Source organism: Sceloporus occidentalis, unplaced genomic scaffold (genome assembly GCF_023333645.1).
Source record: "Sceloporus occidentalis isolate IW3139 unplaced genomic scaffold, rSceOcc1.0.p SCAF_2, whole genome shotgun sequence".
Taxonomy (NCBI): Eukaryota; Metazoa; Chordata; class Lepidosauria; order Squamata; family Phrynosomatidae; genus Sceloporus; species Sceloporus occidentalis.
In genome coordinates, this window is record NW_028316982.1 from 175,404,663 (window position 1) to 175,423,692 (window position 19,030).

General features: G+C 39.7%; 1 protein-coding gene across 2 annotated transcripts in view; it reads left to right on the forward strand.

Moving 5' to 3' along the window:
- The window catches only part of LOC149319367 (CD99 antigen-like), a 49,018-nt gene that overhangs the window by 10,825 nt on the left and 19,163 nt on the right, over positions 1-19,030 (forward strand). For both annotated transcript variants that reach the window (XM_089511557.1, XM_089511558.1), the window contains exons 2-4: positions 13,602-13,640; positions 15,479-15,523; positions 17,288-17,320. In XM_089511557.1, the coding sequence (XP_089367683.1) occupies positions 13,602-13,640; positions 15,479-15,523; positions 17,288-17,320 (117 nt within the window). The remainder of the gene's footprint in view (positions 1-13,601; positions 13,641-15,478; positions 15,524-17,287; positions 17,321-19,030) is intronic.

The following is a 19,030-nucleotide window of genomic DNA, read 5'->3' on the forward strand; positions in this document are numbered from 1 at the left end:
AGTCTTCCACCTGAAATTTCACTTCCATCACTGGAAATGAACAGACATTGTGTGTGTGTGGGGGGGAGGGGTGTTTAAAAACTAATTTAGCAGTTTTAGGTACTTTAATTATTAATACTGATTGAGAATCCCTTGTCTGAAATGATTGGGACCAGATATCATTTGGACTTTGGAATTTATTTATTTTGGATTTTGGAATATCTGTATTTGCATATACAATTGGCCCTCCTTATCCATGGATTTTTTTCCCATGAATTCAAGCATCCATGGCTTGAAAATATTTTTTATAGTATAAACTCCAAATAGTAAATCTTGAATTTCCATTTTATATAACAGACACCATTTTGCTATGCTATTATATTTAATGGGACTTGGGCATCCACAGATTTTGGTATCCACAGGGGTTACTGGAAGATTGTATGTACAGCGCTGTGTAAATTTACAGCGCTTTATAAATAAAGGTTAATAATAAAATAATAACCAAACCCCAGCGCATAACAAGGACCCACTGTATGTACATAATGAGATATCTTAGAGATGGAACCCAAACACAACATTTATTTACATTTCATTTATTTTAAATTTATAGCCTGAAAGTAATTTTATACATTTTCCCAAAACAATTGTGCATGAAGCAAAGTTTGTGTATACTTAACCATCAGAAAGCAAAGATATCACTATATCAGCCATCCACAAAAAATTATAACTTTCCCTTCCTTTTTAAAAAAATATTCTATTTGATAATACAATTTGCAGTCTTGACTCTATTGAGACAAAAAGGCACTTTATGCAGGGTGATTTGTTTATGCAAGGTGTTTTGGAAGCTGTATATAACAAGCAAATTGATACATACATTGGTTAAAATGTATTTGAGAGGAGACAAAGCAAAAGCGGTTAGCATCCTACATGCAATCTCCACTTGTTTTTGTGGCCTGTGCTCTCCCTCACACCACCAGAAGAATTGCTATTCTTGGAAGTCTCTGAGAGGGGCCATTCTGTAAAGTAAGGCATGGAGCCTTGCATTAGTGAAAATAATGTATTTTATTTTTTTAAAAAAAGAAGTAAAGTGATTATTACCAGTTTTAAACAAAATGTTTTTTTAAAAAAAAAAATCAGAGGGAACATAAAACGTGGGAAAGATACAGAATTGCCTTTAGTCCACAAACCTTGCTCAGTCCTGTTTTAATCAGAAGAAGGGGTGCACCATTTGGATTTAAAAAATGATTCACTGCACTGTGGAGGAGAAGTAGTACCTATTCAGTTTTGCTGTATTTTTACAGTTGGCTTTGGGAAAAGGTCTGTGTGATGTGCGCCTTGACCTGAGTAAATGTGGAGGTAGTTGGGCGTTTTCTGCTTTGCCAATAAAATGTGGGCCCTGAACACAATTCAGAGGCTTTAGTCCTATTGAATGTAAATGTACATGGTATCATGTTGTAACTTCATGTGGACATTGCCCAGTTTTCCTGTTCCTGCGTAGTTAGAACCCCAATATTATTTCAAACTGAAGTTTTGCAGAACAAATGCATCTTTTCTGAAATCTGACTTTAGGGCTATGGTGCTTGAAAATCTTTGCTTAAGAATCATAATTCCAGGTCACATGATTTGGTACGTATACAAAAGACAGATTTTTAAAATATATTGTGGGCTAGCTGTTGTGGCTCTAACCTGCTTTCTTTAAAATTAGAATAGAATGGGAGCAACATTATTTTCATTATATGGGAAACTTCTAATCCAAACAGAGTAGTAGTACAATGGCAAAAGAGAAAATTCAGAACAGGTTTGCAAACTTCAAACAGTGGTGTGGAGCAAGGGTTGTAAGAAGAAAATGCATTGGTTGCATAAACTTTTAGTTTTCATTATATATCATGGGGAGTGTGTTATGTTTCAAATGTTTCTAAAGCTCCCATCAGCCCTCACCAGCCTACAGTAGTTAATTGGGATGGATGCTGTAAGCTGCAGTTCATACATATGGTGGACCATATAAATCCCATTCTGGCCTATGTTGGGAATTGGTAAGACAAAGAATTTGTTGCAGGTCCCATGAATCTTATCCCAGTGGATTTGCCAGGGCTGTGATACCAAAGAAGCCATACTTGTAGCTGTAGGGGCTCAACACATTAATTACATCTACATCATAATCTTTCAGGAAGTTCAAAGTAGCATACATGCTTTCCCCCATTTCATTTTGTTCAACAACAACATTCTGTTCTGTACGGTCAATATTGGTTGTCAGTTGTGGGTACTTGTAGCTTGGAATGAGATTTAGTTGCATAAACTCCATGGATCTGTTCAGTTGAACAGACCAGTTTGGGACCTAGGTCTACCACTTTGTCACTGATAGACATCTAGCCTCCAGTTAGTCATAAAACTGAAACTATTATTATTATTATTATTATAGTTTATTTCTATAGTGCTGTAAATGTAAAAACTAACCAGAGCACGGGATGTCATACCATATCCATATTGCTGGAATAATGTTATTTCCCCCAAATTTGAGAGAACGTGGAAAACTCGTAACACATCTTAAATCAATGTTGTTGTTGCTGTTAATGGCATTTGTTTACACTTTAGGAAGTCTGTGTCTACAGTGCTTGGATCAGCTGCATTAGAAATTGAAAATGAGATACTGATTGACAAAAAGAAGGAAGTACAATGAAGTTGTGCGCCATTTGGAAGAGCAGGACTTCATATGAACTTTGAAAAAAAAGAAGAAAATGAACAGTGTTAGACAATTGCCACTATTGTTCTCTGCTCTCTTAAAAAGAGACTGAAAGGCTGTGTTTTGAAACACTGTAAGATGCAGTAGGAGTAAATAGTGGAGATGTCTGCTGTAGATACCTCTGTCATGGGCTTTAAAGTAGTATGACAAGAGAGAGGGAGAAAGTGAAGTAGCAGAGGCTATAGGCTATAGCTTGAATTTTGTAGCAATTGATGCTATGACACAAGTAGGATTCCTGCAGGTGTCCACTGTTCCTTTTTCTTTTTTTCCAGGTTTTGAATCCCATACTTCTAACATTTCATAGATGAAAACTAGGACACATATGGTTATGCAACATTAGAATGGATTCAAGAAGACAAGAATTATTAATGGGGAAGAACACAAATGCAGAGAGAGGCTGCAGCACTTTGCTTTTGCTTGAGCCTAATGGAAAGGGTCAGATTGTGCCTTTTTCATGTCCCCCTCAGATGAGTTTATTGAGTACAAACATCTTCGTATTTTGAACTCGTAGAATAATAGAGTTGGAAGAGGCCAGAAGGGCCATCCAGTCCAACCCCCTGCCATGCAGGAACTCACAATCAAAGCATCCCTGACAGATGGCCATCCACCTCTGTTTAAAGACCTTCAAAGAAAGAGACTCCACCACATTCCAAGAGAGTGTGTTCCACTGTTGAATGGCTCTCACTGTCAGGAAGTTCCTCCTAATGTTGAGGTGGAATCTCTTTTCCTGTAGCTTGCATCCATTGTTCTGGGTCCTGTTCACTGGAGCAGCAGAAAACAAGCTTGCTCCATCCTCAATATGACATCCTTTCATATACTTAAACAGGGCTATCACATCACCTCTTAACCATCCCTTCTCCAGGATAAACATACCCAGCTCCATAGGTCTCTCCTCATAGGGCATGGTTTCCAGACCATCCCCCATTTTGGTCACCCTCTTCTGGGCATGCCCCAGCTGTTCAACATTCTTTTTGAATTGTGGTGTCCAGAATTTTGAATTGTGGTGCCCAGTCTCTGTCTCTTTTTCTCTTTCTCTTTCTCTCTCACACACTCTACTGTGGCTGTGACTGTCTACTAGCTGTTGGCACATCCCATCTGGCTCTTCAGCAAAAGCCTGCCTATTGTGGGAAATACTACTGCCAGACATGATAAAGTCAGCATAGCCCCTTGCCTTACAGTTTACAGCAATTGAAGTATGCTGGGGATGAAAGGGTAACAAAGGAGGAAAGACAAAAATGAAACATTTTAAAATCACCTGAAAAAGTGGGATGACAGAGGAGCAATCAGAATTGTCCTTGAAAATCAGGAGAGTTGAATCACCCTCCAGAGTCCCTTTGCCAAAAATATTTCCATTCCTGGAAGTTTCCAGGAGCAGCAGTTTTACTTTTAAAGCAAGGTGCATCCGTCCCATGTCTTGTTCTGCCCCAAAGCCTCTGAAAGGAGTTTTTACAAGTGACTTTTAACCTCTTCTATGTAGCCTTTCCCCCAGTTCTGTGGACCTCATAAAGTGCACTTTGGGTGTTGAAGGTCAAAAATAGGTCTCTGGACCTCACCCACCCCGGCTCTGTGTTCTTAGTTGACTGCATTTTAGAAACGTTTGAAGGATTTGCCTGAAAATGTAAACTTAAGCCTACAAAAGGACTACTTTCTGGCTAGAACAGTGCTCCAACAGAGGCAGTGTTTCTGGCCCACACTTCCTGGAAACTGCAGTGCAGTGCTGAGTCTTCCTAACTTCATGGTACGTTGCTGCAGAGCTAATTATAAAGGGCTGCTTGGCAGCACGGGTAAACATCCTGCCAGAGATTTGCCCTCACTGGAAGAATGATGCCCACAAATTTCTGCACTGTGTGAGATGACTCATGTTGTTGCAAGCTGTCTGTTATTGTGACTCATACTTGTATTTCCATCCCTTCACTTTTAAAAATGAAAACCCTCCTCAAATCTACTGAGTTGTTTTGAAAGATAAGATGGGAAAAAACATTCCAGCCTACTGTATATCAGAGGATATACAGTATCCTTTCATGCCTAAAGGATTGTGTATTCTTTTACAGCAGGGGTGGGAATTGTCCAGCCTTCCTTCTGCTGTTGAATTCCCAGCAGCTCTTGCCAGCATAATCAGGAATACTGGGAGTTACAGTTCAGCAGCACCTGGAGAACTTCCTAATTCTGACATCTGCTCAATAGATTGCAGATGACAAATGAATTGGAGAGGCTGTTTTAACATCCAGCCAAGATGAGGTGGGGAAATAACTTCAATATGAATTCCCCCATTCCCATTCCCCCTTCCAGTAATTTTGTCTTTTGACATGAAAAAATGAAAGTTCATCCCAGATGGTCATTAATAGTAATGTAATTAGTCTGAACCCCTCAATTTTAATCCCACCATCACCAGGAAGCACTTTGTCTACGAATAGAAGTGTTGCTTCTATCAAAATGCTCCTCATTCCAGTCAAATAGACTGCTATTTGGCCACACATGATTTGCAGAAATTCAGGCTTTTTGTGCCTCACCCACCCAAAATTTTTTATAAACTCCTCTGAAAAAGGATTCATGGTTTTTACTGGGTTATCTGCAAGAATGCACATTATTGGACATGTGATTATCCATTCACTTGGCATGGATTACAAGGCAACATGTTTTCAGAGAGGAAGGTTGAATAGTTGTGAATTTGCACAGGAAAGTGTAGACAAATAAGTGTCATGAATGTGCAAAAATCTGCAGCAATTCCCATAATACATACAAATGTAGACTAGCCCACAGGGACATGTAACAGTTCTATAGCAACCTAATAGTTACTAGTATGTGAATAACACTCTCTTTTCTGTTTCCTCTTGAATCACTGAAGTATTAATAGGACAGGAAAGAGGTGGCTATATCATAGAATCATAGAGTTGGAAGAGACCACAAGGGCCATTCAATCCAACCCCCTGCCATGCAGGAACTCACAATCAAAGCATCCCCAACAGATGGTCATCAAGCCTCTGTTTAAAGACCTCCAGGGAAGGAGACTCCACTACACTCTGAGGGAGTGTGTTCCACTATCAAACAGCCTTCACTGTCAGGAAGTTCCTCCTAATGTTAAGGTGGAATCTCTTTTCCTGGAGCTTGCATCCATTGTTCTGTGTCCTATTCTCTGGGCAGCAGAAAACAAGCTTGTTCCCTCCTCAATATGACATCCCTTCAAATATTTAAACAGGGCTATCATATCACCTCTTAACCTTCTCCTCTCCAGGCTAAAGATCTCCAGCTCCCTAAGGCATTCCTCATAGGGCATGGTTTCCAGACCCTTCACCATTTTAGTCGCCCTCCTTTAGACATGCACCAGTTTCTCAACATCCTTTTTAAATGTGGTGCCCAGAACTGGACACAATATTCCAGGTGGAGCCTGACCATAACAGAGTGATACTATTACTTCCCTTGATCTAGACACAATACTTCTATTGATGCAGCCTAAAATCGCATTGGCCTTGTTAGCTGCCGCATCGCACTGTTGACTCATGTTCAATTTGTTGTCTACTTGGAGTCCTAGATCCCTTTCACATGTAGTTTCGTTCAGCCAGGTGTCCCCCATCCTATATCTGTGCATTTCATTTTTCTGCCCTAAGTGCAGTACCTTACATTTCTCTGTGTTGAAATTCATTTTGTTTGCTTTGGCTCATCTTTGTAATCTATTCAGGTCATTTTGAATTTTGATCCTGTCCTCTGGGGTATTAGCTCCTCCTCCTAGTTTGGTGTCATCTGCAAATTTGATAAGTATGCCCCCAATTCTGTCATCCAAGTCATTGATAAAGATGTTTAATAGCACTGGGCCCAGGACAGAGCTCTGTGGGAGCCCACTGGTCACTTCTCTCTAGGATGAAAAGGAGTCTTTGCTGAGCACACTTTGGGTTCGGCCGGTCAACCAATTACAAATCCATGTAACAGTTATTTTGTCTAGCCCATATTTCACTAGCTTGTTTGCAAGAATGTCATGGGGAACCCTGTCAAAGGCCGTCCTGAAATCAAGTTATACTATATCCACAGCATTCCCTTCATCTACCAAGCTGGTAATTTTTATGAAAGAAAGATATCAGATTTGTCTGGAATGACTTCTTTCTCTGAAACCCATGTTGACTTTTTGTGATTATGGAATTGCCTTTTAGATGTTCACAGACTTTCTGTTTAATGATTTGCTCTAGAATCTTTCCTGGTATTGATGTCAGACTAACTGGACAATAATTGTTGGGATCCTCTTTTTTTCCCTTTTTGAAGATGGGGACAACATTTGCCCTCCTCCAGTTTGCTGAGACTTCTCCTATATGTCTAAAGTTGTGGTCTCTTGTTTTGCAGCCTGGGCAGATACAGCTTGTTTCTTGCACCTTTCCATTCAGCCTTCCTCTGTTCTGTCTCAGAATGATGTACAAAAGAAGTCTTTTGCAACTAGGGTTGCCATAATTCTCTTCCACAAAACCTCAGATGCAAGTCTACAAAAGCTTATGCTACAACTTTTTTCACACAGTTAATCTCAGAGGTACAAGATCCCTTAGCATACAGATATTCCAAACTAACATGATTTAAGGTTGAATATGCACTGCAGAATTAATGTAGTTTGACACCGCTTTAATGGCCATGGCTCAATGCTATGGAATTCTGGCGTTTGTAGTTTGCTGTCACACCAGAGTTCCCTGATGGAGGCTACACAGCTCACAAAACTACAAACCCAGATTTCTATAGAACTGAGCCATGGCAGTTAAAACAGTGTTGAACTGCATTATTTCTGTAATGCAAATTAAACCCATGTCTCTGAATTCTAGCCTCTTGGAAGAGAGCTTACCAAAAGTGGGGTCTCGCCCGCCCCTTCTATTGGGGGGAGGGAGGTGGGGAAGGGAGAAAAGCTTCCAAACAGCTATGAGACTAAGAGGGATGACTACACTAGGAATCATACCTAAATACAAAAAATACTGAATAATATTTTTTTAAAAAAAGGAGTGGGCTTATACCATGGTTTAAACCAATCCTGTAATGGCTGCAGCCCCACATTTAGAGAGCTGTACATCTATAATCTGAGACACATGGAGACTTATCTAGTCAGCATGTACAGTAGTATCTTTAGCAGGGTTAAGCAACTAGAGAATGGGACTACAGTGGACCCTTGCTGTACGCTGGGGTTTGGTTCCAAGATCTCCCGTGGATAACAAAATCTGTGGATGTTCAAATCCCATTAAATATAATGACATAGCAAAATGGTGTCTCTTATAAAAAAAATGGAAAATCAAGGTTTGATATTTGAAATTTATACTTTTTTTGAACATTTTCAAACCGTGGATGCTTGAATCCGTGTATAAAAAATCTGTATATAAGAAGGGCCGACTGTATTTCGTAAAGTTGAGTAAAGCACGATATATTGCTTGTAGTGACCAATTTATTTGTTGTAGTAGTCAATTATTTACTATGTTGTGATCAGTTTTTAAGAACTGTTCTTTTCTTTGTGATACTGGCTTTGTTTACAACCAAATAATAAACATTTTAAGGACATAAAAAGGATCCTGCTGAATACAGTGCTTGGCAAAAATTGCTTCTGCTTGCCCTGAATTTATAAAGCTCTAGGTGACTAGTTACCTAGTAGTAGCTGGTTTGCTTATGTAGAAATTATTATTATTATTATTAGTGTTATCGTTATTATTTTTAAAGTGGTGACTATTGGATTTACTCTTCCAGATTCAGGGATATATTAAATGTCCTCATAGCCTCTGTTTATCTCTGGACACCTATGAACTTTTGAGAGAAGTAGTCCAATAGCAAATTAGTTACTGCATAGTTGAATGTTTGGATTGCTAAAAAGAAATGCAGTGTTTGGATGTGACTGTGTCAAAGTTCAAATTATTTTTAAAGTCTTTCTTTCAGATCTATGAATTAAACATGCTCTTCTGCCTCTTTCCTCTTTTATTCTAGTTGACAGTAGAAGTATATTAGTTTATATATTTTCAAATGAAATTCAATTAGATCTTTAATATATTCCAGGGAAAAAGTAATGAAGCCCTGAAAATGTATAATAATGGAAGACAAGGAAGTAAATTAACATGAACATTTCCCAGAACTCAAACATTACAACTAATATCATTACCTTTAGAGAATTATCCCTCTTTGTTAATGAAGGTGCAATGAAGTTCCATCTTAAAAGTAACAAAGTGAAGGGGAACCAAATTACCCTATTGAATGAATAAAATTTATTTATAAATCTTACCTTGAAGAACATTTTTGCCCATTTCAGAGGCATGTTAACAGTATTTTTTCAATGTTTGTTCCATCATTTTATCAATCATGAGATTTAAAATAAAAATAATGAAAAGTATCAGAAAAATAAATAATGCAGCAAGCTACTTTTTAAAAACATCATAATGCATAGAGAAAACAAATTACTGTTAAAACAGTGAAATGACTTCACAGAAACAAATTAGTTTTGAAAAATATCTTTCTAAGCTCTGACATTTTCATTCAGGTTTGGAATCTAAGGGGACGTCTTTACATAGATGTGGTATGCAAACTGGCATGGATTTTTTTATCTTTGCATCAACATTCAATTGCCTACTCTGAACACATTCCTACATGTATATTCTGCAGGCCACATGCAGCTGTCAGTCAAATGGAAGGACATACAGATATCTGTTTGGGTTGTCATCTATTCCCACTGGTGTCGTATGATCTTGGCTTTAAATAAGTTTTGGATAAAAATTTTTAGTGTTTGTCTTTTCTCTCAGAATAGCAGCAACAGCAGCAGCAACAACAATAAAAAACTGATGTAAAGCTTTTTATGGGTTTTTCGGGCTATGTGGCCATGTTCATGAAAGCCTTCGATTTCACCATGTAAAGCCTTCAGTGGTATTCTCTACCCCACCCTACCCCCACCCCCTTGAGATCCTGAAGAACTGAGGCAGGGTTTTAATACATAATTAGCCCTCCCTTTTCCCAGACGGTAGGCAAGAGGAGAGGAAACAATGGCCACCAGGAAGCCCCCCCCCCCCCCCCAAAATACCTTTTGAACCAGAGACTGGTGGAGGGATGGACAGTCATTACTTCTGGTCCTCTCAGTCTTGACTTGAATTTTTATTTCTCCTTGCTGCTCAGGCAAAGCAGTGTATCAAGAGATTTAATAAGGGCAAAAAGAGTTAATAAATGGCAAAAGGGAAAAGGGGTGTGATAGAACTAGGGTTGCCATAAGTCAGGACCTCCAAACCGGGACAAATGTAGGACAAGAATAGGACAACATTTTCAAATGTAGGACAACATTTCTAAAAAATGGAGGACATGCAAAAAAATGGGTGATTTTTAAAAAATGTTAATTTAAATGCATGTTTCTTAGGCATGAGCAAAATGGAGGACATTTTGACATTATTCCTGGACAGATGTAAGAAATGTAATTCCCTTTCTGGCCACACACACACACAGCACATTTACACTATCATTTTTTCTTTCTTGCTTGCTTGCTTCTGTTGGATTTTTAACACTTTTGCCTGATGAAGATGTCAGTGGAGCTTTGAAAGCTTGCATGATATATTTTGTGCATTTTCGTTGGTACTATACAGGTATCACTGCATAGTAGATTTTGGTTGTTACTCTACTTGTGTGTCCAATTTGTTAGCATATAATGTTTTAATATGTGTGAACATTCTTGATAAGTGTAATCCTGAAAGGTAGACCATTATGTGAAGAATCATAATGACAATACTAGAAGGTCCAAAAGGTTGGAATTAACAAATAGAGTATGGGCAAGTCCTACTCTCCACTCTCTCAGCCTCAAGGAGAGATGAGAGGTCAGGCAGCAAACCTCTTCAGAATAACATCTTGCCAAGAAACCCCAGGATAAGTTTGCCTTATTATGGTCTCAAAGTGCTTTTCAGTTAATCTCTGGTGCCACAGCCATTCTGCAAACTACAATTTCCACATCCAGGCAGGGTTGCCATAAGTCAGAAAGGAGTTGAAGGCACACAATAGCTACAACAAAAACAACAGAAGAGGAGGAGGAAAGGAAAGAAGGAGGAGGGAAGAAGAGGGGGCTGGCTTGGTGGCTAGAGCATTGGAGGAGCCAGAATGGCCCTGCAAACCCAGTGGGAGACCTTGGGCAAGTCACACTCTCTCAGCCTCTTAGGAGAAAGTAAAGGCAATCTTCTCCTACTTTGAAGAAACTATGCCAAGGGAACTCTACACAATTAGAACAGAAGAGGAGGAAGAAGAGGAAATAATAATAATAATAATAATAACAACAACTTTATTACGGCCATTTGGCCAGCACAATGACAAAATCCCAATTTAAAACACAATACTGTATAGGTTCATGTACAGGCAGATTAGAGAGTATAAACAAATGACAGTCTGCAGGATCAGGCAAAGACACAACAACCGCTGGGTCCTCCAGGGAAAAGAGGAGGAAGAAAAGAAGAAGGGGGAAGAAAAGGAGGAGGAGGAGGAAGAGGAGGCTGCCTTAGATGGAGGAGAGAGACGCCTGGGGCTTTTTCTCCCTCCTCCTTCCTCCTCTCTCCCAGAAACCATAGCCACCTGCAGAGCAGAGAGGAGCCCCAAAGGAAAGACAAAGCAACGAAGGTTAAAGGGAGTCCCTAGTGCCTGCCTTTGTGCTGAGCAGCCCTTGGTGATGGAGGAGGGAGGCTGCCAGACCAGGAAGCCCCTGCCATGCTCCTTCTCTTTCTCCCTGGAGGCAGCCATCTTGGCTGCTGCCTGAGCTCCTGCCCTGGATGAAGAGGAGGAGGAGAAAGAGGCGTGACTAAGGGGGTCCCATGGGGGGAAGGAGCCAATCCTGCCTTCTTCCAGGCAGGCAGAGCTTGTCAGTCAAAAGTCTTGTCTGGAGATTGACAAAATCTGGCCTGGAGTCAGCAGGAACCCGGGATTGAATGGGCAAAACGGGCGGGAAACGGTTTAAACACTCCAATCCGTGAATTTCACGGGGGCAGCCGGGTTATGGCAAGCCTAGATAGAACTATTTGCTTATTTCCTCTCTACCCCTTAACTATTTAAATGACCGTCATCTTTGGAGATGGGTACATCCACCCATCCTCTGTCAAAATGGGCTACCATGTAATTGATCTGATGTCTGCATGTTTGAAATACTACACTAAAAAGTGTGATAGCTCTTCCTTTGGATTCTGAGGGCTTTTTTGCTTCCTTCCCCAAGTGGGACAAACACATTTGAATCACGTATGGGCCTGTCACATTTTACCAGGCAATTTTTATTGTGTAGACGGGCCCTTGCATGTGGCAAGTGGCATATCACCATGTTACATTTAAGATACTAATCTGTGTTGTTGGAACATATTTGGATGAGTTGTATTGGTGATTAATACATACGGAAGATCCTGTGAATCTGTTCACCTTTGTTTGTATTTCTTATTTTTAAAAAAGAACAACACTCTCATAGATCAGGCAATCATGTGTCCTTCCAAATGATGTTGGGCTGCAAGTCCAAGCAGTCCTAACAAACATAGCCAGTGGTGAGGTATGCTAGGAACTGCAGTTTGACAACACCTGGATGGCTGCATGTTTCTCACACCCTTTACTGGAGTTAGGTAATTGATTTTTTTTATCACATGGAGACTGTTGTGCTTAGCAGTCTGATGTTCTAGTTTGGGCAATTTTTAATATATTTAGCTGCATCCAACTTTTGTTTCAGGTTTTGTGGGGGCAGGTTGGCCACAAAACATAGCTAACAATTATAGCCAGCAATACACAATATACTGAATTTACTTTGTTAAATTCATTGAAGGCATTTTAAAAATGATTTTATTGGTTGTACTTTCCCTCCCCAAGATCTGTTGACATAAAAAATAAAATAAATTTTAAAAAAAACCATGAATGCAGTGGATATTGGCAAGCTGGAGTGTGTCCAGAGGAAGGCAATCAAAATGGTGAAAGGTCTGGTAACCATGCCCTGTGAGGTGCAACTGAGGGAGCTGGGTGTGTTTAGCCTGGAGAAGAGAAGGTTAAAACGTGAAATGATAGCCATGTTTAAATATTTGAAGGGATGGCATATAGATGATGGAGCAAGCTTGTTTTTTTTTTTTTTTTTTTTTTTTTTTTTTTTTTTGCTGTTCCACAGACTAGGACATAGAGCAGTGGATTCAAACTACAGGAAAAGATACTCCACCTAAACATTGGGTTGAAGATCCTAACAGTAAGAGCGGTTTGAGAGTGGAATATTCTGCCCCAGAGTATAGTGGAATCTCCTTCTTTGGAGGTTTTTAAACAAAGGCTGGATAGCCATCAGTCAGGAGTGGTTCAATTGTGTCTGCGTGCATGGCAGGGGGTTGGACTGCAACACTCTTGCTGTCTGTTCCAACTTTTTGATTCTATGAATAAATTGCTGATTCCCCCAGGATATCTCTCAGAAACTTTTTGACAGAAATGGCCCTATCATTTCTGCCCCATATCCGCATATCCATATTTTCTAAATAATTTCACATGCTTTTAGCCCACATAAAATTGCTTTTATTCACCTGGACATCAGTACATTAGTACATTTTTTGTAGCCTGAAAATATGGTTAACAAGGTAGAAATGTTCTTTGGTTCTGTATGAACAACCAACCAACCACAGTAGAGGTGTGCCGGGCCCATCACATTAGAACTATAATCATGTGTTGGAATGAAATTGTCTCAATTATTCCCCAATAATTTCCTTCTGTTAGGTTGTCCTTTGTCAGTTGCTCCTAGTATTTAATAAATTCTTTGTAATAAATTGTTCTGCTATTTTTTATTTTATTTTATTGTATTATAATTTTAAAGTTTTCTGAAGTTTGTTTTTTATCTGTTTCATTGCAAAATACTCTGGTATATTTAAAAATGAAAAAAGCATTTAAATATATTCAAAATAATAATATATATTATTTAATTGAACAGGACAAGACTTCGACTTGAGCGATGCATTTGAAGATCCTGGTATGTAGCTACATTCTTATGAAACATATAAGAGACTCATTCTGGTTCATAAAATAAAGGTGATATATCAACATGTTGTGGATTCTACCACATCTTAACACTTTGCTTGAATAGTTGCTTTAACCTGATCAATCAAGATGGAGGAATGTATTCAATAGTGAAATGTTTGACTAATTTTTGAATCATAAGGATTACAGAACAAGGGGGACAACACAGTTTTGACTTGAATAATTTGAAATTTGGGAGATGTAAGAAATGCTGAAATACCTGATTTTCACAGTCTTGCTTTATGAAGAACAGAATGACTTATGTGGTGATCAGTCTGTTGGATCCTCCCAGACAATTCTGTATTCTTAAATGTTTATCAAGAGCAAAAGTATCTAGGTGCTTGGTAATTGACCTGCTTTGGGAACCAAGTGCTGGATTGTTGGCTTATTTGTAAAAGTCAAACTACTCGGTATGCACGGGGGATCCATTCTGGACCGCCCCCACAGATACAAAAATCCATGGATGCTCAAGTCCCATTGTCCCACACGGGCATACCACTATTGGAGACAATGGGACTTCACAAGTGCTCACGTAGGTATGCCTTTCTTCCTCCCTCACCTGTGGTGGGTGACAGGTGGCTGCTGCCACTTCCTCCTCCTCCTTCTTCCCTGGCAGTGGGTGAGAAGCTGGAGGCATGGAGCTGCTGTCTCTACTTCTTCTTCCCCCCACTTCCTCCCTCCCTCCCTCCCAGCTCTCACCAGTGCACAGGCAGCTTGTGGCATGGGACTGCCGCTACTGCCACTGCTACCTTTTCTTCTTCTTCTCTTCCTCTCCCTCCCTCCCTCCTACCCTCTTCTCACTAGTGGTGGGCAGGCAGCTGGCAGCATGGAACTGCCGCCACTGCTGCCGGTTCCTCCTCCTCCTCCACTGCCTGCACCATCTCAGTGTGGGCTTGCCATCTGCAGACGGTCAAATCCACAAATGGCAAGTCTGCAGATACCGATAACAAACTGTATTCATGCATAAGTCCCAAAACTTTTATCAAGAAATGAACCCCCCAAAACCTGGGTCAACTTATCCATGAGTCAATAATGTACTTTAACTCTTATAAAAAAAAGGAACCATCCCCTTCTCTGAGTAGAGTGGTAAGAGGCAAGAGTTTAGTTTGTTCCAGGAGAATCTAAGAGAAGCATTGATCCCTGTACTTTCTCCATTGTGCCACCAATTCTAGCCTTTTTGAACAGCTGGGCAGGAAAGTGGTGTCAGTGCAGCTCTTTGGTGCACAGATGGGTGGCCATCTGTGCACCAAAGCCACCCCTTCACTGGCCAGATCAGGGCTGTGGCAACTGCACGCCATGGCCCTGATCTGGCCTCCGGAGAGCGCAAAAAGAGGCACCAAAGCCATGGTGGCACGGCTTTATGATGCCTCTTTGGTGCTGCATCATGCAGATGCAACGCTGGAATCACACCATGATGGCGTCCACCATGTAAACCAGTGTGCACCAAAATGGCACCTTGGGGTGGGGCTAGGGCGTTCAGCATGCGGACGCTGCACCCTGGCTCAGCCCACAGGCTGGCACAAAGTACCGATCTGTACAGGCTCTAACTCATCCGTCAAAAGAGATGCAAGGCACATACCTTACATGGGAGCTAGTTATTATATTTTGTATTAAATAGCAAAAAGAACTGGAGATGTGCATAGTTGTTTACCTAAATGCAGATGAGTAATTCCCTCATTTTTAATTGATTATTCAAATGTGTATTAATTTGGGGGTATTAATTTGGGGGTACATTATAGTTAGAAATAAACAACAAAATAATAATAACAATAATAATAATTTTTATTGCAGAGCCAACAAAGCAGCCTACTTCTCCTACCAAACGGCCACCACAAGGTGAGTATAAGTATTCTTTTCATAGGAACAGGATTACTGTTGTGAGGCTTCTATGCAATTGTTCTTCAGTGCATAGGCATCTCATGCTTTTTGATGACCTTTTTTTTTGACAGCTTACTTTTTCAACTGTTGTAAATTATACGCTAGAATCTCTTTATTCATTGAAATTGAAATTCTTTATTACGGTCAAAGACCAGCATCAATATAAAATATAACATAGAAAAATAAAGCAATACATATAAAAAGATTGCTTGGGATAAAAATCTGCCAACTAGAAATGTAAATAATTCATTTCCGTTACATTTAAGATAGCTTCATTTAAAATAAAATAAAATAAATAAACCTTTATGGGCTTCCACACTTAAGATAGAAATAATAAAGGTAGATTAGTGATATCAGATTTTTACCAGACATGCAGTACCAGACATGACACAATATTATGTGTTTAACTTTGATCATTTGTTCTTTTCCTACAAGTGATTGCTAGTGTAGAAAATTGTGCCACTTTATAAGTTATATGCGAGTTCCAGTGTTATAATAGGTAATTTAAATAAAAAGCTTCAGATCTCCCAGGTGCGTTCAAAAGTATAGGAGTGATCAAATCTCTATGAGCATTGCCATAAAAAGGGCAGTGAAACAATACATGTCCGACATTTTCTATATCTCCTGAGTTACAGGGGCATGTTGGCTCATGAACAGGAGTCTTATTCATTGTGTGGTCCACTCTTTCAGCCACATGTCGAATTAATGTTTCTGGCTATGTAGTCATTTAACAGGGTTGAAAGAACCGAGGTTCATTCTTCAGCTCAAACAAATTGGGATGGGTGGGTTTTTTCTCCTTTGAGGGGGAGGTTAACATTTGTTTGCAAGAGATGATTGTGGATGGGGCAGACATTACTAATAGGCTTTTTTTTTCCTGACGGAACATTGGGGCACCTATGGCCATAGGAAATATTGAATGGGGGAGGAATACCATTTTAAGTGTATTTATTTTCTTTTTATACAAGGGAGCGTTTTAGTTATGCAGTGTCTTGGGTTGAAAAGAACAGTTGAGGGAAAGCTGGAGGGTGCATGAAGGCTTGACGGCCATGCCTGGACTTGTAGTGAGTAGCCCACCTTTGACTGGATGGCTGAGGAAGAAGATCCAAGTGCACCACTGCCACCACTGTGTGATGGGAAACAGATTCCAGTTAGAGGTGTTGGCTGTGTGATGTCACCACCCTGGCTTGGCTATAGGCTCTCTGAGGGGGTGAGGCAGTTTTGGTTCAACTCCCTGCATTGAGTGTATTCAGCAGCTGGTGTGCAACCATGGCAATTTTGGCAGACATCCTGCTCTAACGGTTGCCTTCCCTCCCTGCTTTCCCAACAGCTAGAGGTAAAGAAAGGTGGCAAAGGTGGGACAGTTCAAAGTAAAACCTAGAGTAGATTCATAAACTCGCTGACACTGGAGCCAGTGGAACACACTCCAAGTTTTAAGGAACTTAAAACTTGTAAACTATCAGCATAGTAGTGCCACAGAGCATTCTTTTAAAGCCACTTAGCAAATCGGTAAAACTGTTCTTTCACCACTTAACTGCTAGGTATGAAGGTAATTTTGTCCATGCTCTCACCTCTATGTCATATGTGCAGATTTCTGTTTGTGTGTGATGTAGTAGTCCTGCTTTTGTTCTTTTTTAAAAAAGCATGTTATCATTCTACTGGAATATTTTTGGAATCAGAGACTCCACATTTGATTTCAATAATGGTGTATTTTTTCCTGCTTAGATGATGGGTTTGACTTAGGAGATGCCTTGAATGGTAAGTACTGAAAGTCTTCCAACATATTCCCAACTGGATTCTGTAAATTTTTAGATGTTGCTCTTGTACACTGTAAATAAACATAACTGACCTTGTGCAAAACATACCATTTGTGTTGAAATGGTTTACAAATTCTGTGATACTAGAAGTATATCTGTAGTTGATCACCACCCTCTCGGGAGATGGTCCCCTAGACACAGTTGTACCTGGCAAAGTGTTGTATGATGTCTGTTTGTACTCTTGGATCTCACATTTCATAAATCTCATGCTCCTGTTTTTTAAAAATAAAATCTAAGTCTACTCCTGGTAGCCTGCTATATGTTGGATTTTGTGTCAATGTTTTTTTTTTTTTATGATGTCCTATATGGTATTAGATACGGTATCTCAGCCTGCAATTCAAATAATCAGATGCTGATCTTCCAGTTCCCTTAATATGTTAGAATGTGTTTGAGATATTTTGGACAGATTCCGGGACACTATTCTACATAGGTATCCTCAGCTGAGCACTGTTGATTTTCCCTATGGGGAGGACTTAACTTATAAGTCTAAAACTGATTTTTTAAAAAATGATTAAATTGCATATTAAATTGATTCACCTGCTGATAGAAATTCATGAGATCACTCTCACTGTCAGCCCAGATAACAAAATATATCCTAAATATATCTTAATAGATTATAAAGCTGAAAAGAATGTGTAACAAGACAGGTGGCATTCTGGGGCCCTTTCATAGTACATAATTTTAGCACTGTGATTCTACTTCAAGTATCATGGTTACATACGGTAGAGCCCTGAGATGTGTAGATTGGGGAGATACTAGAACTTTCTGACTGAGAATTTTAAATACCCTTTTCTAAATGGCAAATCCCTGGATTCCATAGGATATTGCTATGGTAGTTAAAGTAGAATTATTGTGCTATAAAAATGTAGTGTGAAAGGACCTCTGATTGCATGCATCTCTGATTTTGTCAAAATTGTGGTGTCCAAATGCTTTGCAAATTCATCACAACAGGTCCTTTGAAGGTTCCATGGCTTGATCTTCTGGATTTGGATAACATTTCTCATCATTCACAAGAGCTCTGTTGGCTGGCATTATTCACAATGCCACAATGGCAAAAGAGAAGTAAAAAAATTCTGTTTAGTGGAGGCCCTAAAGTGGGTTCTAATTTGTGTTTATTGATGCTTGCTCTGAGTTTTCCAATCATCAGCTTTGCTTTAACTGGAATATTAAGGAGCTGAATTATATTGGCCAAAGGTGTTTTGGAGTAGTTGGCCCTGGTCATTTCCAGATTCCAGGATAAAACTACAGTTTTGCAAAGGCTACTTGACCAAATCTGTGGAATTCCAGGGAAGTATAGAAACCTTCAGTTTCCACAAATCTATGAAGTATTCCACTGTATTCGTTTCTTTGCCCTTGCAAAGCTTCCAAATACTTAAAGGATTCATAATGTAGATTTAAATGTGTGTGTGTGTGTGTGTGTGTGTGTGTGTGTGTGTACGTGTGTGAGCACGCATGCACGCATGCGTGCACACACATGAAAGAGAGATAAAGAGATAGAATGATGGTGGGGAGGAAGCTGATGAACAGGGAATTGTCAGAGTAACATGGGAATGTATGAATGAGTTGTGTTCAGGATTTTACTGTAGCCTTTATTTGTTTCTTTTGTTTGTCATTGTGAATGGGCTTGTCCAGTATACTCATTATTATTTTT